The 23,614-nt window shown below is 64.1% G+C and overlaps 3 protein-coding genes across 6 annotated transcripts; all 3 read left to right on the top strand.

Moving 5' to 3' along the window:
- Nucleotides 1-983: 983 nt before the first annotated feature.
- On the top strand, nucleotides 984-6,393 carry CASTOR1 (cytosolic arginine sensor for mTORC1 subunit 1). 4 transcript variants are annotated; one of them, XM_065851539.2, is made up of 9 exons: nucleotides 984-1,141; nucleotides 1,243-1,313; nucleotides 3,725-3,918; nucleotides 4,030-4,162; nucleotides 4,379-4,502; nucleotides 5,070-5,183; nucleotides 5,278-5,360; nucleotides 5,458-5,552; nucleotides 5,625-6,393. In XM_065851539.2, exons 1-9 carry the CDS (start codon nucleotides 1,029-1,031, stop codon nucleotides 5,688-5,690), a joined length of 993 nt encoding a protein of 330 aa, XP_065707611.1. In that variant the 5' UTR covers nucleotides 984-1,028; the 3' UTR covers nucleotides 5,691-6,393. The 4 variants fall into 4 exon arrangements, with proteins under 4 accessions (XP_065707611.1, XP_071672152.1, XP_065707610.1 ...); XM_071816051.1 differs by having other exon boundaries at nucleotides 5,263-5,360; XM_065851538.2 differs by having other exon boundaries at nucleotides 3,725-4,162.
- Nucleotides 6,394-6,453: 60 nt separating this feature from the next.
- LOC139829252 (uncharacterized) lies at nucleotides 6,454-10,860 on the top strand. The gene is made up of 7 exons (XM_071815875.1): nucleotides 6,454-6,470; nucleotides 7,163-7,249; nucleotides 7,424-7,520; nucleotides 8,636-8,701; nucleotides 9,233-9,332; nucleotides 10,165-10,301; nucleotides 10,405-10,860. The coding sequence occupies exons 1-7, from the start codon at nucleotides 6,454-6,456 to the stop codon at nucleotides 10,858-10,860; spliced, it is 960 nt and encodes a 319-aa protein (XP_071671976.1).
- A 1,791-nt stretch (nucleotides 10,861-12,651) lies between these two features.
- LIF (LIF interleukin 6 family cytokine) lies at nucleotides 12,652-18,604 on the top strand. The gene is given in 5 exon segments (XM_071815873.1): nucleotides 12,652-12,949; nucleotides 16,556-16,699; nucleotides 16,702-16,755; nucleotides 17,699-17,877; nucleotides 18,071-18,604. Coding segments are annotated over 5 exon segments (1,113 nt in total). The 3' UTR covers nucleotides 18,509-18,604.
- Nucleotides 18,605-23,614: the final 5,010 nt, after the last annotated feature.

Here is a 23,614-nt window from a genome sequence, read left to right as displayed (position 1 = left end):
AGCCCTGGAGCTGCCCGTGTTTGGGGTGTAAATGGGGGGACGCTCAGGCCTGCCCCAGCTGGTGACAGCCGTGGTGGCTGCCAGGCCCTGGGGTCTCTGGGGTTCCTGGGGGTGAGCGCCCTTCCCAGCACCCAGATCTGCTCCCTCTCCCAGTGCCACAGCCCCTGTGGCCCAACAGAGCCAGGAGCCTCCTCATTGACCCCATGACCCCCCAGAACTTGACTTTTTCCTCACACAAAATGGTGCCCAGGTCCTCCCTCCCTCCCCGTGCTTCCCGCAGGCAGGAATTCTGCCCGAACCTCTGTTCCTCCCTCCAAACCTCCCTGTTCCCGGGGGTGGCTGCAGGACACACCTGGTGCTGGGGATCCCCTCTGCCCCCCAAAACCGCTGTCCTGGTTTTGGTAAATCGCGGCTGCTTTGGGCTCCGTCCTGCCCGGGCCAGGGCCGAGCACGGGGGGTGCTGGGGGAGCCCGGCCGGGGTGCGATGGGTACAGCGGGAACTGGGCTCCCAGGGCGCCCAGTAGCCTGACTGGTGCTGGTGAGCTGGGCAGGACTGAGTGCGGGGAGTCCGGGACTCGGAATTTGGGTTGGTTCGGGTACCCTGGGGCCCCTGGGCGGGTTCCGCCCAGGGTCGGGCGCTTCGGGGCTCGGAACTTGGGCTGCGGCGGGTGCTCCGGGGCTTTGGGGCGGGTCCGGGTCGGTCACTCCAGGGCTCGGAATTGGAGCTGTTTTGAGTGTCCCGGAGCTCCGGATCGGGTCAGGTCCGAGTCTGCATCCCGGGGACTCGGAATTTGGGCTGGTTCGGATACCACGGGGCTCCGGGTCGGGTCCGGGTCCCGCAGCCCGGGGCTCGGAACTGGGGCTGGGGCGGGTGCTCCGGGTCGGGGCGGGTCCGGGTCGGTCCCGTCGGGACAGCGGGGCCGGGGCGGGGCCGGGGGTCAGGGCGGGGCCGCGGTCGCCCCTCCCTCCCGCGGGCGGGGCGGGGCCGGGGCCGCGCTGGTGGCGGCGGCGGGGCCGGTGCGGCCGCCATGGACCTGCACATCCTGGAGCACCGGGTGCGGGTGCTGAGCCTGGCCCGCCGCGGGCTCTGGCTCTACACCCACCCACTGCTCAAGCTGCTCTTCTTACCCCAGCGCTGCAGGTACCGGCCTTCCTCTCCTCCCTCTCCTTCCTCCGCCGGTGCCCAGCACCGCTCCAGCCCCGCAGCCCTCGCGGGGTCGACAGCGCCGGTTTCTTCTTCAGGTGCAAGTTCTTCAGCCTGACGGAGACCCCCGAAGACTACACCATCATGCTGGACGAGGAAGGCTTCAAAGGTACCGTGCGGTGGCCTCTGCGGCCACCCCGTCCCTCGCAGGGTGGGCTGGCACCGCAGACACGAGTTGTGCCCGTTCTCAGCCCACCCGAGCGCAGCGATGCTCCGTCCTGGGCCGCGGGGAGCGAGTCCCGGCTTGTAGCGAGGCTCCCTGGGTTCGTGCCCATCCCCGGGGCTCCCGGCCTGCAGTGCCTGCGCCGGAGATGTACCAGCTTGCCCAGTTGATGCTCTCCCAGCCTGGCCGCCTTTGCCCTAATAACCCCTTTCCCAGCTGCAGCCGCGTCTCCGCCAGCTCACGGGACTGGGCTGTGGAACCGGCGGGGACGGTCTGTGGGACCCCAGCACCAGCTGAAGCTGCTCCAGACCAGGGGCAGGTACCCCCAGGATCCCCACGGGCAGCACCCCGGTCTCTGCCTGCACCAGGTGCTGCTGCCAGACCTGCTGCCGTCGGTCCCTTGGCCGCTGTTGTCTTGTCCCCCTGCTTGGTGAGGGCCAGGACCAGACAGCGTTTCAGCAGAGCAGGGCCAGTTCTGTGCCCCCCGGGGCTGGCAGGGGTGCACCCTGCCTGGGGGTGCTGCGGGCAGCAGGACCCAGGTTTTGGGTTGTCCTGGGGCTGAGTTGACCCTAGGCTAGTCCCCGTCCCTAGAAGGTGTAATTCGGTGATGTCCCCACCACTGGTGACCCAGCGCATGCCTGTGCATCAGCCTGACCGCTGGTCCTGCCGGGGCTACCGGCCCAACGGGTCGTGCTGGGGGGGGCCGGATCCTGTCCCAGCTTCCCACGCCCAAACCTTCCTGCTGAGGCCGTGGGACCAGCCGCAGTGTATCACCTTGGCGGTGCCCCAAGGAGCAATGGTCAGCGCTGCGGCCATGGGGCACTCGCTGGCCGGATCCAGCTCCCACCTCCCTCCCCGGCCCTTTGCTCGGAGATGGGGCCGTGGGGCTGGGCTCCCCCCGCAGAGCCAGAGCTGTTCCCCACGTATTGTTTTATTTCAGGGCCTGCGGACAAATATTCCTCAATCCCGAGGGGAGGGCGGGAAGCGGCGAACAATGGTCCTGCGAGCCGGCAGCCCCGCTGTGCTGTGTCCCCCGCCCCGGGGCTGGGGGGCTGCCAGTGTCCCCCCACTGTGGGGCGGGAGAGGGGCCCCCCAGGAAAGCTGTCCCTTCTCTTCCCTTGGGGATTGGGATTAATCCCGGGGGTGGGTGGCAGGGGACAGTGGGGTCCCCCGCTGTGCCTCACGGCCTCGGCCAGGGTGGTGTTGAAAAGCGATTAAGCAGCGAATGCTGGGACAGGTCCCATGTCCCCAAGTGTCCCCCCCAACACTTGGCCCTGAGCTGGAGTTGAGGCTGTTCTGGCGCTTCCTGCACAGGAACAGGCGCTGGAAACACCCGCTAAGGGCCCGGATGCGGCCCTGCCCCGAGCCGAGGTTCAGGAGGGGGGTGCAGAGCCCATCCCCTCGTGGGGTCACCCCCCAGGGGTGCCAGACCCCTCCCTGGGGCGATGTCCCCCCGCTGCGTGTGATGAGTTTGCCTTCTCAGCTGGGCTGGGTGCTGGTGCGGGGCCGTCTCCCATGGGTGCTGCTTTTGCTGAGTGGGGAGAGCAGTTTGGAGATCCCTCGGGTGCCCACCCCACCCTGTCCCTTCAAGGGTGGGGGTGAGAAGGGGGTGCCAGGGACTGGGGGTGCTGGGATGAATCCTGGGGCACCCCGGCAGTGCCAGCCCCTCTCTGGGCAGGTGGGTGGGCTGGGGGGGACGACTGCAGCCCCTGTGCCCCCCATCCTGGGCCAGGAGCGGACCAGCCAGTGTGCACCCCCCTGCCAACAAAAACCGCTTTTTGGGAGGCAGCGCTGGCCCCACCAGCTGGGGCTTGGCCTGTTCCCACCAGGGTGGCACGAGGTGCTGGCACCCCTGGGACAGTGCGGTTCCCCTTCCCGTGTCCCCCCCAGCGTGTCCCTGGTGCTGGATGCTGGGCTGGAGGGTCCCCGGGTGCAGGGGATGGGCCGAGCAGTCCCAGGGCCTGGCTGTGCCGGTTTTGGGGTACAGAGCACCCCAACGACCCCTTGCATCCAGCCCAGGGTGCTGACATGGGGAAGAGAGACGCGTCCTGGGCCTGAGGGTTGGAGCCTCCACCCCTCTTCGTCCCTGTGGCCAAATTCAGCACATGGAGGGGCTGAGCCTTTCTGGCTCGTTCCAGGTGTGGATGGGGCTGGTCGGTGCCCCCAGACCAGTGTCTCCAGCCCCACACCAGGGGCTGATCCTGTCCTGGCTCTGCCGGGCCAGCTCACCTCCCGAGGGACAGTGTGACACGCGGTGCCCGAGCCGCTGCCGGCCCCGTGCCACGGACAGGCTCACGGCATCGGCTGTGCCGAGCCCCAGGTAGCCTTGTGCCTCAGTTTCCCTTTATCCCTCGCAGAGCTGCCGCCTTCCGAGTTCATGCAGGTGGCGGATTCGACGTGGCTGGTGCTCAGCGTCGTCTCCAACGGCCGGGCCGCCTCTGGCTCCCAGGCCACCGGTGTCACCAAAATCGCCAGATCGGTCATCGCGCCGCTGGCTGAGCACCACGTTTCGGTGCTGATGCTTTCCACGTACCAGACCGACTTCATCCTGGTGAGCGCTGGGGATGATGGGGACGGGGTCCCTGGTGGCTCTGGCGGGGGTGGGTGGGGACCCCGCTGTCCCTGGGGGTGGCAGTGCCAGCCCGACCCTGCGCCCGGGCAGGTGCGGGAGCGGGACCTGCCGGTGGTGATCCACACGCTGGCCGGGGAGTTCGACATCTACAAGGAGGAGAGCGGCGAGTGTGTCCCTGTCACCTGCGACGATGTCAGCAATGGCTTCCTCAAGCCCAAGCCGGGTGAGTGACACCGGGTGTCATGTCCCCAGGGTCACCCCATCCCCAGGGCCACCTGGTCCTGTCCAGGATGCTACCGCTGGTACCCAGTTCCTTACTCCCCGGGCCACCCGTGTACCCGGAGGGATGCCGGGCAGTGGCGGCGGTGGCCACGGGGTGGCACTGCGGGACTGTCCCTGCGCTGTCCCCAAGCCTGACGGGTGCCTGTCCCCCTGCCAGCCGCCAGCCCCACGCTGCACCCGGTGCAGAGCCCCCAGACCCGCTTCTGCGTCCTGACCGTGGCCCCCGACACGCTGCCCGCCATCGCCACCATGCTTATCGACGTCCTCTTCTACTCCCATAGGTGGGTCCAGGGGCTGGGACATGGCGGTGGCCTCTTGCCTCATGTCACCTGAACCGTGGTGACATGTCCTCCCCTCTTGCTCCCAGTGGCTTTTCAAGCTCTGGGTGTGTTTTGCAAGCTGGTTTTGCCCTCCCAAGCGTGGAGGCTGCAGTCGTGGCACTGGGGGAGATGGGAGCCCCGAGGTGACGTGGGGACAAGCGCCCCAGTGCAGAACAGGAGGTGGGGGGTTACAAAAGGCTGGTGGGAACTGCGCTGGGGTGTGGGGATGCTCCTGGCTGGGACCTCCCGTGTCCCCTGGGTGAGGTCCCTTCTAGTGGGACTGTCCCGCTCCGGAGGCACAGCACCACTTTGGGGATGCCTCAAAACCCAGCGTCACCCCTGTCCCGTGTGTGGCCAGCACCTGCTGCCCCCCATGTGAGCTGCACACCCCATGATCAGCACCCGCTCCCAGCCCCTTCTCCTGCCCCCCCCCAGCTAACCCCTAAGACACCCAGTGCCACCACCAAACCCTTCTCCCAGTTTTGGGGGTTGTGACCGCTCCCTGTGGCTCCTTCCCCCTCCCCACAGCCCACCACGGGAGCCCGGTGCCACCAGCCAGGACCTCGACTCCATCACCTTCTTCGCCTTCTCCCTCATCGAGGGCTACATCTCCATCGTCATGGACGCCGAAACCCAGAAGCGGTAGGTGCTGTCTGTCTGTCTGTGTGTCCGTCTGTCCATCCCAGGGCTGGGGGCTCAGGGAGGTTGGGGTCACACCCAGCACCCCCTCTCTCAGGTTCCCCAGCGACCTGCTGCTGACCAGCTCGACGGGGGAGCTGTGGCGCATGGTGCGGATAGGGGGGCAGCCCCTCGGCTTCGGTGAGTGTGGCCACAGTGGCCATGTCCCCCCTGTGCCACCCCCACTGGGGCTGTGCCACCGGGGCCACCGCTTACCCCGGGATCCCTTTTCCCCCAGACGAGTGTGGCATCGTGGCGCAGATCGCAGAGCCACTGGCTGCCGCCGACATTTCAGCCTATTACATCAGCACCTTCAACTTTGATCACGCCCTGGTGAGCCCCTGCGCCTCCCCGGGACCCGCCACCCGGGGGTGTCCCCAGGGCTGACCCCTCTGTCCCCCGCAGGTCCCCGAGGAGGGCATTGCCGAAGTGATCCAGCTGCTGCAGCAGCGCCAGGACAGTGGCAGATAGTGGCTGCTGTCCCCGCGCCGGGTGGCCCAGGGCAGTGGCATGGTGGGGTCCCCTGCTACCTGCCCCCCCATTCATTATTTTTAATTTCGAGGCTCCTGCAGTGTGGGGCAGAGCTGGGTGCAGCGTCACTCCCTGTCTGCTGGGGACATGGACACATGGTGGCTTCAGGAACCCAGTGGCCTAGTGATGGTGGGACAGTGTCCTGTGGGAGGGCAAGCTGTCCCTGCTGTGCCACCACGTGGGGGACGCCAAAGGGCAGCACCTGCCACCCTCTGTCCCCTCAGGAGGGGAGCAGGTGTCCCCAGGGACCTGCTGGTTGGGGGACACACCAGAGAGCAGTGATGTGCCACCATGGTGCTGGGGTGACAGCTCGGGGCTGGCAGGGCATGTCCCCACGCCCTGCGTGTGTCCCCATGGGTGATCCCTTAGAGTGGGGCTGTGATGCTCTAGGGCCCCCCTGGTCTGGCCTCATGGGGGGTGAAAATGTCCCCAGAGCTGCAGGTCCCCCTGCACCCCGAAAATCTCCCAGGCAGAGAATGGGGGTGCTGTGGTTCAGCCCCAGCCTGGTGTCACCTCCGGGGTGGCCCTGTGCCCCTGCCTGGGCTGTGGCCTGTTGAGGGGGAACAATGGTGACCCCCGAACTCCTTCCAAGCTGTATTTTCACATAGTTTTTAATAAGTCAATAAAAGTTCTATTATTTGTATGTCTCTGTGGCTGGGGGGGTGGCCCAGAGCCAGTCCCCAGGGTGGTGGCACTGGGCGGGATGGGAATGGCTGGGAGGTGACAGGGGGATGTGGCACTCCCCGTGTCCCCACTGTGAGGTGACCAGGACAGGACAAGCTCACCTGCCACATTCTTGGGGAAAAAAGGGCAAAGGCTGCAGCCCTCAGCAAATCACCAGCCCTGGGGAAACTGAGGCACAGGCCCTGCTCCTCCATTTCTGCCCTGCCCCATGCTGGACCAGCTCCCAGCTCTGGGGGAAACTGAGGCACAAAGAGACGAACTTGACCCCAGGCCTGGGGATTCCCCTATTGTGTTGCCACTCTGTCCCCACATCCTCTCCTGTTGCCACCCCCCGGCAAAGTGGGGTGCGTGGGGTCAGGGCTGTCACCTCCTGGGGTGCCTTGGAGCTCCTGTCACCCCCTTGGTGGCTGGGGCTGTGTGGTGGTGGCCTTGTCCCCCATGTCCCCCATGTCCCCAGCCACTGGGTGTCCCTGGGGACCACGGCTCGTCAGGAGCACAAGCACAGCAGAAACCTCTTTGGGTTCTGTTCCCCAGGGCGGGCAGCTCTGCAGGGCTCAGCGTGCTTGGCGAACGTGGCTCTGCCCCCATCCTGTCCTCCAAAACCAGCCCCACGTCCCTGTGCACCAGGCGGGAGCGTGCGCGGGTCCCAGCGTGTCCCCCCGCGTCACCCCTCGGGTTCCTGCCACCTCCCCGGGCATTTCTTTCCTGTCTCGCTCTGTTGTCCGCAGTCATGAGATGCTGCTGACGTGCGCCCAAGTGATGAAGAAATTTCAGCCGGGCCATGCGGTCACCGGCGCTATTTTTGTCCCTGTTGGGTATTGCACAGCCACCCGCTTTGCTCCAGCAAGGCGGCCACTGCCCAGCCCAGCAGGGACCCTGTGCGCCCCCTGGGAGGTGACAGTGACGTGCAGAGGGACCAGGGCCACCTCTGGCTGTGGGGATCTGAGAGTGGGTGCAATCTACCTGTGTGGTCCTGCTCACCTGGTCAGGGTGTCCGGCGGTCCTGCTGCAGCGTCACGCTCGGTGGAGGGTCCCTGTGGTCAGGGAGAGACGGATGGAGGCATGGATGCATGGATGGGTGGATGGGTGGGTGGACATGGACAAGCGGATGAAAAGATGGACAGGTGGATGCATGTATGAGTAGATGGATGGATGGATGAACAGACAGGTGAATGGACGGATGGATGGATGGACGGACGGATGGATAAATGGACAGACAGGTGGATGTGTGTGCGTTCAGCTAAACGAGTGGATGAACGACTGGATCATTGTATGGATGATGGACAGACAGGTTGCTGGACAGCTGGACAGAAGTATGGGTGGATGAGCAGATGGATGGATGGACAGCTGGCTAACAGACCGCCTAGACAGACAGACGGATGGACAAGCTGCTTCAGCCAGGCAGGCTGGGGAGAAAAGGATGTTCTCCTGGCTCCTCCACCCCCCAGGCACAGCCCTGCCCACCCTGAGCCCCCTGGCCCAGCCACGACCTCTGCTGGGGACACCCTGAGGAGGAGGAGGCGGCTGGGGGAGGAAGCAGCACCAGCCCCGCGCGCCCCAGCAGGGAATCCTGGAGCTCGTGGGGTGGCTGGGGAGGGGAAATTCTGGGAAAAGACAACATTTCTTCTTGTGAAAGGGAATCACGGCCGCATCGTTCCACCCCGGAGCAGAGGTTATGGCTGGGTTGTCAGCCCATGCTGCTGCTAAACCCTCGGAACCTGTGAACTGAGCGTGGGGCGGCTTGTGATGGGCACCAACATCAACCGGATTGCATTGTTTCTCAAAGAGCTGATGAAATACATTCATTTTTATAGGAAGGAAAAAGCCCCTGTCAGTGCCAGGCTTCATCTGCAGGAAAAGGGGAGCTGGGGGTGCACGGGGGTTGCAGCGGGTGCTGCCGGCTGTGCTGGGCACTGTGCTGGGCGCTGTGCTGGGTGCTGTGCACGCCGGGCTGTGCCGCGGTGGCATTGCACAAGGCTGCCACGGCAGCAGGGACAGCTGCCGGCACCGCTGCCCACAACGGGCTTCCGCTGCCCGGCCCTGCGCCCTTGGGCAACACCCGGGGCCCCACGCACGTCCCAGCGTGGCCTTTTGGCACCAGGCGGCTGTGATTCCTCCCTGGGGTCACCCATGGGTGCTGCTGGGATGAACCGTGCTGCTCTGTGTCCCCTGCTTAGTCAGCACCCCAATTTGTCGCCCAGAGAGGTGGGTATGAGGGGACGGATGGCCAGAGCGTCCTCGGGAGCATCACCCAGTGCCGCGGCGGGGTGCGGTACCCAGCCGTGCCCAGATGCTCCGCACTTACCGAGTTTCCACCTCCCTCCTTCCCAGGCTGGATTTTCTGCTCTCATGTCTGGACTTGGTGCATGAAGCCCTTCACGATGTGACATGGGTGTCCCCACACAGCCAACGTCCCCAAATGCCAGCCCTGCTACCGCCATCACCATTACCTTCTTTTGCATTTGGGTTTTGAGGCAGACAGGCTGTCTGCAGTTCAACCAGCCCACTGGGTGCCGAGCAGCAAACCTGGAGCGACTCGGAGCCGCCCTGTCCCAAGAAACCGGGGACCAAGCAGTGGGGACCATGGGCTGGACCCACTGGGACTCCCTCGAGGAACTGAATCGAAGAACAAGCCCACGGGCAGTCCTGGCATCATTTCCTCCCGCCGGGGTGACTCACCCCGCTCATTGGCCCTGGGGCCGTGGCTTCACTTCTCGCTGCCTTCCCGTTGGGTCCGGGTGCCTCCCGCGGAGGTGGGGGCAAATGGGTGCACTTTAAAAGGCGAGCTTCCCCATCAGGCCGGCAGTAAGGAAGTGGCTTGCGCGCCTGGCGGCCCCACGCCCAGACACCCCGTCCCGGCCATGCGGTGTGGCGGGTGGCCCTTGGGCATGCTGGCAGGTAGGTGGCTGCCGCGTCCCCAAACCGCCCTCTCGCTCGCGCGCCGGGAGCCACGGGGAGAGCACGGTGGGGCCCGCGTGGGGATGGAGTCGGCGTGCTGCGGCTGATGGTGTCACCCAGGCTGTCCCTCCCTGTGCTGCTGCGGTGTCATCTCCCAAGGGTGCTGATGGGGGATGGGGATGTTCCCCGCCATGGCGTGTGGGCTTGGGAGCACCAGCGATGGGCACCCAGGGGTGCTGCCTTCATGCCAGGGCAGAAGGGATGCTGGGAGGGGGTGGGCAGGAGGGGACACGCGCTGGGGTCAGTTTGGGGACAGATGGCAGAGGGTCAGAGGTCAGATTGCTGGCATGGATCCTGCACACCCTGAAGCCCTTGAGCTAGTGGCTGGATGCTGTGCACTGATCCAGTGCCACCTCCTGAGTCACCGCTGGCACATGGCTCTGGGTGACAGCAGGGCTGGGACAGCAACAGGCTGGAGCCAAGGGGCCGAATCCAGGAGTGTCACCGCTGTCCCCTCCTTTGTGGTGGCCTGTGCTGACGGGGGAGCTGCTTGGACAGCCACCGGCACTGGGCTGCGTCCCTGGCTGCTCCAGGGCATCTCCATCCTCCTCCTCCTCCCTGCCGGGTCCCCAGCAGGCTCTTGGCATAGAGACTGGCTTGTCCCTGCGGCAGGACCAGGGACCGGTGCAGGGGGGCACATGTACCTGGCACGCATTGGTGTCACCTCAAGGCTTGACACCAGGGTGATGGGCATGTGGGGGCTGGTGGGCTGGAGCCTCCCTGTACCCGGCAACGCCCCAATGTCCCCCATGTCCCTCCTCTTCCTCCCCAGCTGTCACCAAAGGACTCCTCATCCTCTGGGCAGTGCCTAGCCAGGGGGGACGGCCCCTGCCGCCCCCAACCCTGCAGCAGATCCAGGCGCTGGTGAGACACATGGCCGAGGACGCGCAGGAGCTTTTCACCTTTTACGTGAGTCCCGTGCCTGTCCCCTCCATGGGGGGATAATACTGGCGAGGGGGTCCCATGCTGCTCCAGTCCAGTGTCCCTGACTGTCCCCCCTGTCCCTGGGCAGGAGGAGAACCAGCACCTGGCCATCCACCACCTCTGCCGCACCAACCGCCCGCCCGAGTGGCTGCGGGGACCTGTGCTGGGCCCCGGGGGGCTGCGGGAGCTGCGAGGGACCATGACCCGCATGGCGCAGGCGCTGCAGGACATCACCCGCCACCAGCGCGACCTCAACCCCCCCGGTGCCGAAATCCTTCGTCGCTTGGCCAGCACCCACCTGAAGGTGCGGGGGCTCCTCAGCAACCTGGACGGGCTGTTCCCGGCCCCCAGCCCCCTCCCCGGCCACCGGCCGCCCCCCGGCCCCACAGCACCCACCAAGATCTTCCGGCAGAAGCTGGCGGGGTGCCAGATCCTCTGGAGCTACGCCCGCTTCATGGCCAAGCTCAGCGCCCGGCTCGAGGCCCGGAGCCGCCGGGAGAAGCGGAGATCCCGCCGGGGCCCACGGCCACCCACACGCTCGTAGCACAGCCCTGGTGTCACCAGAGCTGTCCCCATCTCCATCATCTCCATCTTCACCCCCATCCCCAGATGGCAACTCGCTGGTGGGGACGCTCCTCAGGCACCCTCTGAGCTTCCAGGGGTGAGGACACGAGTGCGCTTGAAGCATCGTCCATCGCCTCGGCTTACCGTGGGGACCCGGCTGGCCCCGTGCCACCGCACGGCTGCAGGACAGCCCTGCTCCTGGCAACTCCCCCTTGTCCTGCTCCACATTTCAGCAGCGCTGGTGGGTGTCACACACTTGGGTTCACTCGGGTGTCTCCTGGGTGCCCAATGCTGCGGGATGGAGCCGTTTTTTGTCACCGAGTCCTGATGGATTTTCCAGTGATTCAGCGGGTCCGGTGACCCAGCCTGACTCAGCTGTGCTGCCGGCACCGGTGTGTGCCACCGGCACTGTCACCCCCTGCACCGCCCTGCCTGCACCTTCGGGGGTTTGCACACCCCAGGAAGTGTCTGGGAGCAGAACCCTGTGAGCTTGGTGTCCCTGTGAGTGTGGTGTCCCTGTGAGTGTGGTGTCCCTTTGAGCTTGGTGTCCCTGTGAGCGTGGTGTCCCTGTGAACATGGTGTCCTTGCAGCCTGATGTCCCCGTGAGCTTGGTTTCCCCATGACCTTGGTGTCCCTACAGGCTTGGGGTCCCCGTGAGCCTGGTGTCCCTGTGAGCTCAGCATCCCTGTGAGCTCCACGACCCTGCACACTCAGTGTCCCTACAAGTTCCATGTCCCTGTGTCCTTTGCTGTGCTTGTCCCTACACACTCATCCCCAGACCCTCAGCACCTCTGTGCTCGTCTCTGTGCTCTCAGTGTCCCTGTGTGCTCAGTGTCCCTGTGCAGTGTCCCTGTGCTCACCCTCCTGTGTTGGGTGACCCCCTGCTCTTGGTGTCCCCATGCTCCCAGCATCCCTGTGTCCTCAGGGACCCCCGTGCTCTTCCCTCTGTGCTCAGTGTCCCTGTACCCTCCACGTCCCTGTGTCCCCAAGTCCCTGGGGCTGTGTCGGGCAGGGGCTCGGCTCTGGCCACTGCACTGTGACAGTGGGTGGCAGCACCCACCCCCTCCCCACTAATTTATACATTAATATTTGTGTGGTTGTGATATTTATTGAATCTTGGGGTTAATTTAATACATCCCTGCAGTGGGAGAAAAAATATTTAAGGACGTTTTTAATATATAAATATCTATTTTTGTGATAACTTTTTTTTGTATTGTGTTAAACGATGAATGTAACAAGGTGTTATTTATAAATATCAAGATTATTTTGTACTGTGAGAAGGGCGGTGGCCACCCCGGGCTCGTGGCACCCCCATACTTTTTGTATAATGGCAGGAGGAAATAAAGAGCTGACTTGGGCCCACGGGCCACTGAGTGGTTGTGTCCTGGTGTCTGGGTGTCCGTGCGTCCACGGGCAGAGCGGGGCTGTGCCCGCTGTCCTCGCCAGGGCATGTGGCAGGTGGCAGGGGATGTGGCATGGCAGTGGTGGCACGGGATGTGGCACAGCACAATGGCACACAGTACCCAATGAGACGTGGCATCCAGCACATCATGGCGCATGGCACAGTGCGGTCCGGCACATGGTGCGGTGTGGCACGCGACGTGACAAGGCGTGACATCCCATGGCATGGCCTGGCACTACACTGCATGGCACCACATGCCGCACGTCACACAGCCCCGTGTGCCACTCGGCACAGCTGCCGGGCCGTTGCGGGGACCAGGCCACCCCTCTGCCACCGGCCCCGCTGAGTCAAAAATCCTAAGACCCGGTCATGTGGCACCGCAGAGTCACTCGTTCCTGCGTGTGCCGGTGCCACCGGGCTGCCCGGCACCACTGCCTGAGTCAGTCGCAGGGAGCATCGCCGCCGGGACGGCCACCGCCGCGCTGGCCCCTGCTGCCATTTGGGGACATTCCTGCTGGGGACAATGTCACCATGAAGCAGCCCGGGCTGGCTTGCCGTGCTGTGGGTCACCGTGACTGTGACGGTGCCACCGCCCGCCAGCTGCCGAGCCACCCACCTGGCTCCGAGGAGCGGACGGCTTGCATGGGCTGTGGAGGGGAGGGCACAGGTATGTGACCCCACCCAGGGAAGGGTGTGGAGGGGTGGGGGGACCCCCATATGTGGGTGCACCCTGGACTGAGTGTCACCAGAGCGATGCTGGTGGCCCCAGTGCCCCCGCAGGTCAGGGCCACCTGAGTGACCCTGCTGCCCACCCTGGAGCCACCTGGGAAAAGCCACCCCACGGTGGGGACGTCCCTTGGCTGAGGTCTCCAAGGGAGCTGCTCACCCCACAGCCATGGGGACCCACCGCCTGACTGGGAGGGAAAGCAGTGGGGTGACACAAGTGGGGTGACCCCGGTGGGGCACAGGGCCAGGTGGGAGGCAGCCCCGGGCAGGGGAACATGGGGAGTCCAAGGGGAATTCGGTCCTGGCCGTTATTCAGCTCCGGGGTTCCCCGGGGAGGGGACACCAGCCTTAGTCACCCCCCAGCACAGCTCCCCGGCTCCGGTCCCAAACCGGTGTGAGGGCTGAAATCTCAGTGTGTCCCCCAACCTGGGGACAGCACAGGGAGGGGTCTCAGAGGGACAGCACAACAACGATGGGATGGGCATGGGGCAACTGTGGGATGGAGCAGTTCTGGGATGGGGTTGGGACGGGGGACCGATTATGGGATAGAGACGAGGCAGGAGGGGGCAGTTCTGGCATGGAGAGGACAGGCTGGGGGTGGGAATGGGGCCAGGGGGCAATTCTGGGACAAGGATAGGGATGGGGGGCAGTTCTGGGCTGGGAATGGGGCGGTGGGCAATTATGGGATGGGCAGTGGTCAGTTCTGGGCTGGGGCAGCAGGGGGCAGCATGGGGACAGGGATGGGCGGGGGGGACACAAGGGGACAGGGATGGGGCGGGGGGGGCAGCTCTGGCGAGGGATGGGCCAGAGGCAGCTGTGGGGGGAGCAGAGCAGCACCATGGCAGCGGTGGCCTTGGGACCCTCCTGGCCATGTCCCCATGTCGCCAGCTGGGATGGCAGCAGGGACAGGGGGACAGCAGGGACAGGGGGACAGCAGAGACAGAGGGCCAACAGGGACAGCAGGGACAGAGGGACAACAGGGACAGCAGAGACAGAGGGACAACAGGGACAGCACGCAGCATTCAGCCAGGCAGGGCCGCTGCCTCCTGCCCAACCTGCCCCCAACTCTGCTCCTGGGGTCCCCAAAGTGGGGGCACCCAAGGAACACCCCACCAGCTTCCCATCCCCACAGCCCCTGCCATGGGGAGGGCTGGATCCCCACTCTGGTCCCCCCCTGGGACCCCCACCCTTGTCACCACCTCGCCAGGCTCCTGCTGCCTGTCCCCAGGGGTGTCCATACAGGCACGTTCCCGAACCCAAGCAATGGGGAAGGGGATTTTCCTGGGCATCCCTGGGAAATTGCCCCGGTCCAGCCCGCCCGGAGCAAGGATTCGGGTTTTCCTGCTGGAGCGTCCCCCTCTGCAGAGGGGACACCCCCACCTTTTTATCCTCCCCGAAAAAGCCATTATAAAATGAACCCCCAAACCCTGCCCATCTCCACGTTCCATCGCTGCTGAGAAATTTGGAAAAAGGGCAGAAAACAGCAAATCTGCGGCAATTCCTGTGCACAAGCCCCTGCTGAGGACGTTCCCTAGTGCCATTAATTAAGAAACACCAGTTTCACAGCTAATTAAGTGCTGTCAGGCCAGCAGGTATCCATTGATACACAAGGTGCTGCTCACTGCGCCCCAATAAAACCAGGTGTGAGGCTGCAGGGGGTGAGATACGGCTGGTCCCCCCCTCCACAGCCCCCTGGCTCCCAGTCCCAGCCCAGTAAGGCCAGGCTGGGCTGAAACCAGCTTTGGCTGCTGGGGCATCAATGTCACCTGGCAAACCAGGCTGGTCCCCAGGTTCCTGCATGGGGAAACTGAGGCAGTAGCTGTATGACCAACCTCCCCTGCCTTGTTTCCCAGCACAGGGGGGTCCTGGTGTCCCCCCTCGATGTGTCCCCCCCCGTCACCGGGGGCAGTCGGGGTCGTGGTAGCGCTTGCGTCACCGTTCCTCGACTGTCACGCCGGTGGTTTCACGCTGCCAGCGCACCCAGGGCACAAACTCGCTAAACCTGATTAAAAGTTGCAGCTCGGGCCGTACCCTCAGTGAGAAAAAATAAATATATATATATATTAAACAAACAAACAAACAAAAATCCCTTTAACCTGTTTTTCACCCAAATCAGGGAGCAAACGGCCCTGTGGGACCCCCATGAAGGGTTGACCCCCCGCTCGGGTGTTTGCCCCACGTTGATCTTAGGACCTCGCCAACCAGCCCATCGCTGCCCTGCCTGCCCTGGAAGGGTTAACCCTGGGGGCTGGTCCGGCCTCTCCCCGCTGGTGGGTTTGTCCATTTCTTTTTCCCAGAGAAAACCCACCCTTTACTTTTCATATTTTCACCCAAAGGGACGAGCTGCTGGTGGGCTGGGGGACACCGATATCATCGCGTCCATCCCACCGCGACCGGGGCTCCCGCACCCCTCCGGGGACCCCACCATCACCTCCGCTCACCTTTTACCCCTTCAAAACCGCCCAAAAACCCCTAATCAATTTTTCCCCCCCCTCTTATTTTATTGATTGCTCCAGCAGCCGACGGGGAAGCCCCGGCCCGGGGAGGGGGACCCGGGGGTGAAAGTGCTTGTGGCTGGGTGAGTCACGGCCGCGCTCGCCATCGCGCCTCAACGCCACCAGCGGCACCCGCCGCCCCCCGCGACGCCCCCGAACCCCACGTGCCGCCGCTCGCCTCCCCGGGAGGGCACAGCAATTCATATTTCCCCCCCCCTTCCCACCCACTTCCCCAGCACCTCCCCGACCCCGCGCGTGAAAAAAACACAAAACCCACAATCCCGGTGACATCAACTTTATCAGAAGTTTATTTCTAAGAATCATTCAGGATTTCCAAAGCCCTCGACTTCCTGATTTCCAGTTTCAATAGAAGTAACGATAGTGCTGCTCCCCCCCGCGTCCCCCCCTCCTCCCCTTTCTTACAACACAGGCTGGCTGCCGGACCGGTATATAAACCCCGAGAAGTCCCCCAGTATGAACATGAATTTCTGAAAACGTCCTCTGCCAACACCAATCTCTATTAAGTTGCTCCCGGGACGCGGCTCACAATGAAGTTCGTACCGGCAGGTAAAAAAAGAAACAAGCAAGCAGAATTCCAACTTGGGAGCAACGATTTCCCCTTCTCCCCACTTTTCTTTCCCCCCCCTTTCCACGGGGATGCCCGGGCGCGCAGGTCGCGGTACCCGCAGCCAGGGCTCCCGCCGCGCCGCGCTCCCCCGGGACGAGCATCTCTGGGAATTGGCAGCGGGAGCGCGGCGCGGCGCTGGCGCGGTGCAGCCACATCTGGACACTTATATAACTGGAATTGCTTCCAAAACAACAAAAAAAAAGACAAGGGGGGAGATTTTTTTTTTTGTTTTAATTTGGGCTTTTTTGGCTTTTTTTTTTAAATTCGGTCCCCCCTCCTGCTTTTCCTCCTGCTGGGTGTCTTGATGTCGCGAGCTGCGCTGCCTGGGGAGCACCGGAGGGATGGGGAGGCTGCCAAGTGCAGGACGGGGGGTGGGAGCAGCGGTCGCCACCCCAGAGGCCGTGCTGGGGCTCCCATGGGCCAGCACCCACCCGGGACCCCCCACCCATCCAGCACCCATGGGTGCTGAACCCCACTCTGCCCAGCTGTGACGTGGGGACACGGCAAGAGGGGCTTGCAGGGGGTCAGGGCAGCCGTGTCCCATGGGGGTGCGGGTTGGAAGGGTCCCCCCGTCCTCGTCCCGCGCAGGGGGGAGCGGCGGGTCAGGGCTCACAACACGCCCAGGTAAGTCCTTTCCCACCTGGGCAGGGTAAATAAAGGAAGGTTTGTATTACCCGGCACCGGCGGCACGTCGGAGGCGCTGACAAGTGTGGGCAGCTTCGGCGCTTGTCACGGCCGGGGACGTCACCTGGCAGCACCCCCGCAGCCTCCGGGCCCCCCAGGGACACGGTCAGGTCACCCGCCAGCGGGGACCCCGCAGGGACCTGTCCCGAGGATGCAGAGCACCATGGCGGGGCTCTGGATGGGCTTGGCCTCCCCGAGCAGGGGTGCTGCTTTGGGGGGTCCCCATGGATGGGGGGCTGGAGCACCCCGCTCTCGCCCCATGGCAGGAAGGGGATGCCGGGGTGACCCAGCTGCGGGCAGCTCAAGGGTCCCCTTGTTCCGCGTCCAGGGAGTTGCTGGCCGGCGTCTCTGGCAGCTGTGGCAGCTCTCCCCAGGGCTCCTCGGCGCTGCGCCCGCTTCGCAGCCGGGGAAACTGAGGCAGGCGGCGGGGCCGGAGGCGGGAGGGAAGGGGGATGCCGGAGGCAGGTTTCCTTGCGGGCGCCCCGCTGAGTCAGCCGGGGCCGGGGTGGGGCCTCGCTCCCGCAGGCCCGGCCGAGGATAACGGAGGGAAAAGCGCTTTGCATATTTGATTAAACCCAACAGGTCGTCACCGGGCCGGTTGCGAAATGTGGGAATGCCACGGGGCGCCCCGCCGGGAAGGGAGGCGGGGGAGCGCCTGCCGGGGGGCAGGTGAGGGCAACGGCAGCGCGACGGGACGGCAAAGTGGGGGGTCTGGGGCTGCCGGCCGAAACGGACCCTGACCTGAGCAGGACGGGTCCCCGCTCTGGCTGGACGCCCTGCCCTGGGGTGCCAGGGCTGGGGGCACCCCAGGAGGATGCTCTGCACCATCATGGACCAGCACGGGTTCGGTGCCCACCATGACGTCCCCTCTCTCCCTGCACAGGCGTCGTGCCCTTCGTGGCCCTGCTCCTGCTGCAGCGGCGGCCGGTGGCCGGGCGAGCGCTGCTGGTGACCGGCTCCAGCTGCCCCGGCCACGGCTTGTGCCGCTCCAACGTCCAGGAGCAGACCCGCAGGCAGGTCGCGCTGCTCAACGCCACCGCCCAGGACCTCTTCAGCCTCTACGTAAGTGACATTCGGGAATGGCCGGGACCTGTTTGTTCCAAGTGTGTGAGGAGGGAGGGCTGGGGACGCCATGGGGACGCTGTTTGCTGCTTTGAGCGCACAAAGGGGGAGGGCTGGGGATGGCGCAGGGATGGTGGCAGAAGGTGGGGGGACGGACAGGGGACACTGGGGTGACACTGGCCTCTCTCCCCAGCTGAAGTGCCAGGGAGAGCCGTTCAGCAGCGAGGCCGACAAGCTCTGCAACCCCAGCGGTGTCGTCTTCCCGCCATTCCGCGTCAACCGGACGAGCGAGAGGAAGGAGGTGATGGTGGCCATGTACCAGCTCTTCGCCTTCCTCAACGCCTCGCTGGGGAACATCACGCGCGACCAGGAGGAGCTCAACCCCACAGCCAAGGAGCTCCTCGACCGGCTCCACAACACCACCAAGACTACCCGGGGCCTCATCTCCAACCTCACCTGCCTCCTCTGCAAGAACTACAACATCTTCCAGGTGGACGTCAGCTACGGCGAGAGCTCCAAGGGCAAGGGCACCTTCAGGAAGAAGCAGCAGGGCTGCCAGGTGCTCAGGAAGTACGTGCAGGTCATCGCCCAGGCAGCCCGTGTCCTCCTACCTCATCTCAGCCCCCCCTGAGCGCCCGCCCCCGCTCCTCCACCCACCCCCAGCACTTGGTGAGGACACAGAGCCGGCCGTGCCGTCCCCGCACCGCTGCCTCCTGACCTCCTGCCTTCCTATTTATTACCCTGGACCCTGCGCTGGCCCCATCCACCCTTTGGCGATTTATTTGGCCCTTCTGGGGTGAACTTCACAGCCCGGTGTGTCCCGGGTGGAGCAGAACCCGGGGGGCTGGCATCCAGTGGGACGAGGCAGCGCATCCCTGGTCCCAGCAGCAGCGGTGACGCCGGGGCACGGGCCGGTCCCAGGATGCGCCTGGGCCATCCCTGTCCTCCCACGGCATGCGGGGACATGGGGGATGTGAGGGGCTGGACTCTGTCCCCCATGGCCTGTCTCCTCCATCACGGAGAGCGACCCAATGGACATTCTCGAGCATCATCTCAAAGCCTGTACTTCCCTGGGAAAAAGGATTGGGATGAAGGACACCGGGATTCTGCAGCTGGTGGGGACACGGGGACACGGGGACATGCTCCCCATGCACATTTTTGGGGCTGGGCTCCCCTACAGGGAGCTGAACTGAGGGTATCGGGGTGGCCGCAGTGGTCGGGGCTGGGTCCCGCTATCTCGGACGAGGCCACTTGCTGGGAACGGAGCTGGTGGCCACCCCACCGGAGAGCATCATCCACCCCACCGCAGAGCACCATCCGCCCCACTGGGGAGCACCATCCGCCCCGCACGGGCACGGCGGGGCAGGGAGAGCTCGTCTCTCCCCTTCGGAAAAGTGCTTTTCATGTCGGAAGGGCTCTGAATGTACCAGTGGCCCAGCCAAGCGCTGGGTTGTGCACGGCCAAACACGCATCCCTGGCACGGGGACGTGGGGACGCAGAGACATGGGGTGCGGGGACGGGCCCCGGGCCGGTGGCAGGAGGCGCTGGCTCGCTCCTGGCACCGGAGCGGCTGCGAGGGTTATTTATTGCCTCGGTGGAAAGCCCAGCATGCACCGAGTGCTCTGACCTGACTTTTAATAATGTTATTAATAATAATAATTAATAATAATAATTAATAATAAGATTTGTGGTAATATATATATATAGAAGTCTATTTAAATATTTATTTTTTTATACTTCTTGTCCCCCTTTTTTAAATAAACCGACAGAAACAGACTGGATTTGGCTCCTCTTTGCTGGGTTCCCTTCATGCTCACTCTTAAACACCCCCGGGCTGTCCCGAACACCCACAAGCGTTTCTGGGGCCTGTGGTCATTGTCCTCGCTCCTTCTCTCCTGCTCTGCTATGGGATGGCTGATTGCAAAGGCATTTTCCCCCCCGGGGGATGCTTAAATCGACACTTTCCAGCTGCTCAGAAGCGCTGGGAGGGTGCACGGAGCGCCTGGTGTGGGGACTGTCATGGTGCAGGGAGTATCCATGTGTGGGGAGCATCATGGTGTGGGGAGCATCTCAGCATTGGGAGCATCTCGGCGTGGGGAGCATCTCGGCATGGAAATGCCGGAGCCGGCTGGGAAGAGGCAGAGGGAGGCGAGCGAGCATCTGCAGGGAGAGCCAGAGAAAACTGCTGCCGCTTCCCAGGCAGCCCTGGGAGAGGCTCAGCAAAGCTTCGCCGGGGCCAAGACCACCTAAGGCTCCTCCAGGGCCCCGGTCCTCGGCGAGCATCTCGCATGGGGCCGTATCGGTTAACAAGAGGCTGATTATCCAGGAGACGTTGGAGCGGGATGATGAAATTTTCCTCCTCCTCCGGAGCCCTCGGGCCTGCGGCCAAACCTCCCAGGCATGAGACAGCAAGCGGATGAGCTAAGATCCTGTGTGATCATCTCTCGTGTCTCAGAGGAGCCCCGACCGAAAAATCATCGCAAAAATTCAAAAGTTCCCCACCAAAACCTCTCTTTCTCTGCCCCTCTGGGTCGCGCTGCCCGGCTGTGTCCCCCGGCTCCTGCGGGAGGTTTCGCAGCATCCGTTTGTCCCCAAAACGGCACTGCCGCAGGCAGCCTCGTGCCACACCAGCGATGACGGGGACAGCAGAGGCGGTGCCCAGCTGCAGTCCCATTGTCCCTTCATGGGGGTGACTGAGCCCCAAAACAGCTCCAGCTTCCCTGCCCCGCAGCAGAGGCACCCAGGGACATCCCTGATCCCTTGGGCACGGTGTGGCTTTCATCACCATTCCACCCTGCCAGCAGGGAAGGGACCCTGGGTGTCCCCTGTGCCACTGTCCTGGCGGGTGCCAAGGGTCAGAGCCCATTTGTGGGGTGCGTTTCCAGCCTGCACCGTGCTACCAGCACATCCCCAAACCATTACGACCCCCAGAAACGCAGGGGTGAGCATGGTGACAGCCTCGGAGGGGCCAGAATCATGTTTGGGACCGGCATCATGAAACTCTTTTCCAACCAAAATGATTCTATGATTCTATGAAACAGGGCCAGGCCATGCAACAGGTGGTGCCACCGTGGCAGCTGCCAGGGTCACCGTGTCCCCACAGCTGGGGACACCCAGGTGTCCTCATTGCTATCGCCACCAGGCCAGCATATGGCCAATATGTTGGGTGCCCAGGCTGAGCCCATCTGTGTGTAAATACCCACACGTCATCCCTGCAGGAACACAGTGGGTGCCCATGGGTGTCACCGGCCTGTCCCCGAGGGTTGGGGGGTGACAGTGGCCGGGCGATCGGGTCGAGCTCGGCAGGGCCGGGAGCTGAGCTGGGGACGAGGTCCTGCGCAGCAGCGAGGAGCTGTGCACATCTGGATTTCTCACGCTTGCGTTCAGCGTCCCTCCTCAACCAGATGGCAAAAATAAATAAATAGAATAAATCAGAGCCTCTTGACATAAATTGGGAACTCACGCCCGGGCTCTGCGTTTCATGAGTCTCCCTGGAAGACAGTCAAACGCAGGCGAGGACAATGGGTTCACTTCTCCCTGGGGTCGGGTCATTCCCAGTTAAGGCTCATTAGCGAGCGGGGGATTAACTCTTCCTTCCCTGGAAACACGGGTCCTGCTGAAGTGTGGATAAGACCCTAAAATTCCAAACACCTCATCCTTCACCCTCCCCTGGGGTTTCGGGGCTGGGGCTGGAGGTGGCCCCGGCTGGTGTCATCGCCCCGGCTCCCGCGAGCCAGGACATGCTGCCCCGCGCTCAGCGGCCGCCCCAGACCCAGGGAGATGGAAAGGGATTTCGGTGACCTCAGCCAGCGGCCGATCCCACCCAGCCGGCGCTCGGGGAAACCGGCCAGCCCCGCGAGCCGGACGGCGAGCACCGTGGGGAACCGGCACCGCGGCTTCCCCCGCGGGACCGGCAGAGCCTTCTGAGCCGTTCCACTCGGCCCCAGGACCACAAGAACTATTCTGGCTGGGGGAAGAGCTGGAGGGGGCTCTGGGGAGCCACTCATTGTGATGGGAGCGATGCCCGCGCCCCGATAACGGAGCGGTCTGACCATGGGCCCCGAGCGGCAGGTCAGCGCTGCCTTCGGGGAGCTCGGTACGTGAGGAGCTGCTCCTGCCCGCGGTGAAGTCAGTGCCGCTGCCTGGGTGTGACTGACTGACCTCAGCCCTTGGCCCCGCGGCGCGGATCATGTGCTGACTGACGCCGCGCAACCCGGCCGGACGGGTCCGCACAGCTGCCCCGCGGCCACTGGCCAGACCGGACTTGCCGTCCGTGGGCCGCAGGTGCGGTGCTGGGGCACCCTCAGTCCCGCATCCCCCACGGGCACCCTGCGCTGCGTCCCCAGGGCCGGTGTCACATCCCAACCAGGGTCACCCCAGCATTCGGGCCGTTCCCTGAAACACCTGGGTTGGAGCAGCTCACCTGCCCCTGCGTCCGCCTGGCTGGGGTTGACCCGCTGGTGCCCATGGCAAAGCCCCTTCCCCATCCAGGAGGTGCCCCCAGGGCTCGATATTCGGGAATGGTGTTCTGCCGGTAACGATGTCCCTGGCAGGCCTCTGGCCCCACGCCAGGTCCCAGCGGGTCTCCGAGGAGGGGAACATCGCGTCTAAAGGGCCGGCCGGCGGCTCTTCCTCACCATCTCGGGCTGGCCACTGGCCCGAGCACGGAAAGAAATGCCGAGTCCATCTGAAACGCATTTGTCCCCGGGCACTGTTGCTGCAATAGCAGATGCTCCTGCGGGTCCCCAACCACATCACAGCTCGGCAGCGCGGGAACCGCACGTTCGCATGGGAAGAAACAGTTCTTGCCCTGAACGGCTCAAAGTCTTAATTGGAGACCAACCGTAACAAATAAACAAGACAATGGGCTGGAGGCGAGATGAACGCAACCTCTGTCGCAGGACCCAGCTCTGAGAGTCGTCTCCGTGCCCGGCGGGGGATTTGGCACGGGCCGGCAAGAGCCAGGGGGAGGACGGGGGCCGGATCCGGACCCCCCGGCGGAGCCACTCGCTGTGTGACACCACTGGAGCTCGGGGCTGGCTCGGGAGCTGGATGACACATCCCCAGCAGTCCCCCGAGACCCTTGTCGGCAGCTTTGCTAGGCAAGTGTTTAGTCCCATGGTGAGCTTGGAGTGGGGTCAAATCCAGGCCCTGCGGGTCTGTCCTTGCTGCACCCCAGTTTGGGGCTGATGGGGAACCCTCAGGCACCGGGCTTAGGGGACCCTTCTCCATCGCCCTCCGTTGAGGACAGGAGGCGCTGCCTTGACTTTCGCTGCGAGTGATGCGCAGGGCCCGGGTATCTGATGGGGGTTATCTCAGCACTGCTATCGCCCTCAAACAGAAGACAGAGAAGCTTCCGCAGCTCCAGGGGCTCTCGCCACTGATGGAGGAGCTCGATAAAGCACTTGGCACCCCAACCAGACAGGCAGGGTGCAGAGCACACAGCAGGCGGTGTCCGAAAGGGAGCGAACGCCCCAGCTCTTCCACATCTGCCCAGGGTCCATGCGACTCCAAGTCTCCCTTGCAGACCACGAGCCCAAAATGTGGCTGTACCTGCGGGGCTGTAGTCATTTGAGGTGCATCTCCTGAACAAAGGCATTTCAGATGGTCTGAGCCTACAAACCCCCTGGCTGGAGATGGGGAAAATCAGGGCTGGAGGAGAAGATCTCAGGAGATCTCCCAGGAGTGAGCAGGACCCGCGGCAGCTCCCCAGGGTTCCTGGTGACACAACACGGCA

The sequence above is a fragment of the Patagioenas fasciata genome, chromosome 17 (assembly GCF_037038585.1).
Source record: "Patagioenas fasciata isolate bPatFas1 chromosome 17, bPatFas1.hap1, whole genome shotgun sequence".
NCBI lineage: Eukaryota > Metazoa > Chordata > Aves > Columbiformes > Columbidae > Patagioenas > Patagioenas fasciata.
Note: the sequence above shows the minus strand (reverse complement) of the source record. Positions and strands in the feature narration are given on the sequence as shown.

Bases quoted from the DNA above. Each gene is read 5' to 3' on its own strand.
- CASTOR1 (XM_071816050.1), top strand. From the start codon at position 1,029: ATGGACCTGCACATCCTGGAGCACCGGGTGCGGGTGCTGAGCCTGGCC. The intron at 4,163-4,378 runs GTGAGTGACACC...TCCCCCTGCCAG, and splicing joins CTTCCTCAAGCCCAAGCCGG to CCGCCAGCCCCACGCTGCAC. The intron at 5,361-5,457 runs GTGAGTGTGGCC...CTTTTCCCCCAG, and splicing joins GGGGCAGCCCCTCGGCTTCG to ACGAGTGTGGCATCGTGGCG.
- LOC139829252 (XM_071815875.1), top strand. The intron at 7,250-7,423 runs GTATTGCACAGC...TCACCTGGTCAG, and splicing joins GCTATTTTTGTCCCTGTTGG to GGTGTCCGGCGGTCCTGCTG. The intron at 7,521-8,635 runs GTGGGTGGACAT...TTTGTCGCCCAG, and splicing joins ATGCATGGATGGGTGGATGG to AGAGGTGGGTATGAGGGGAC.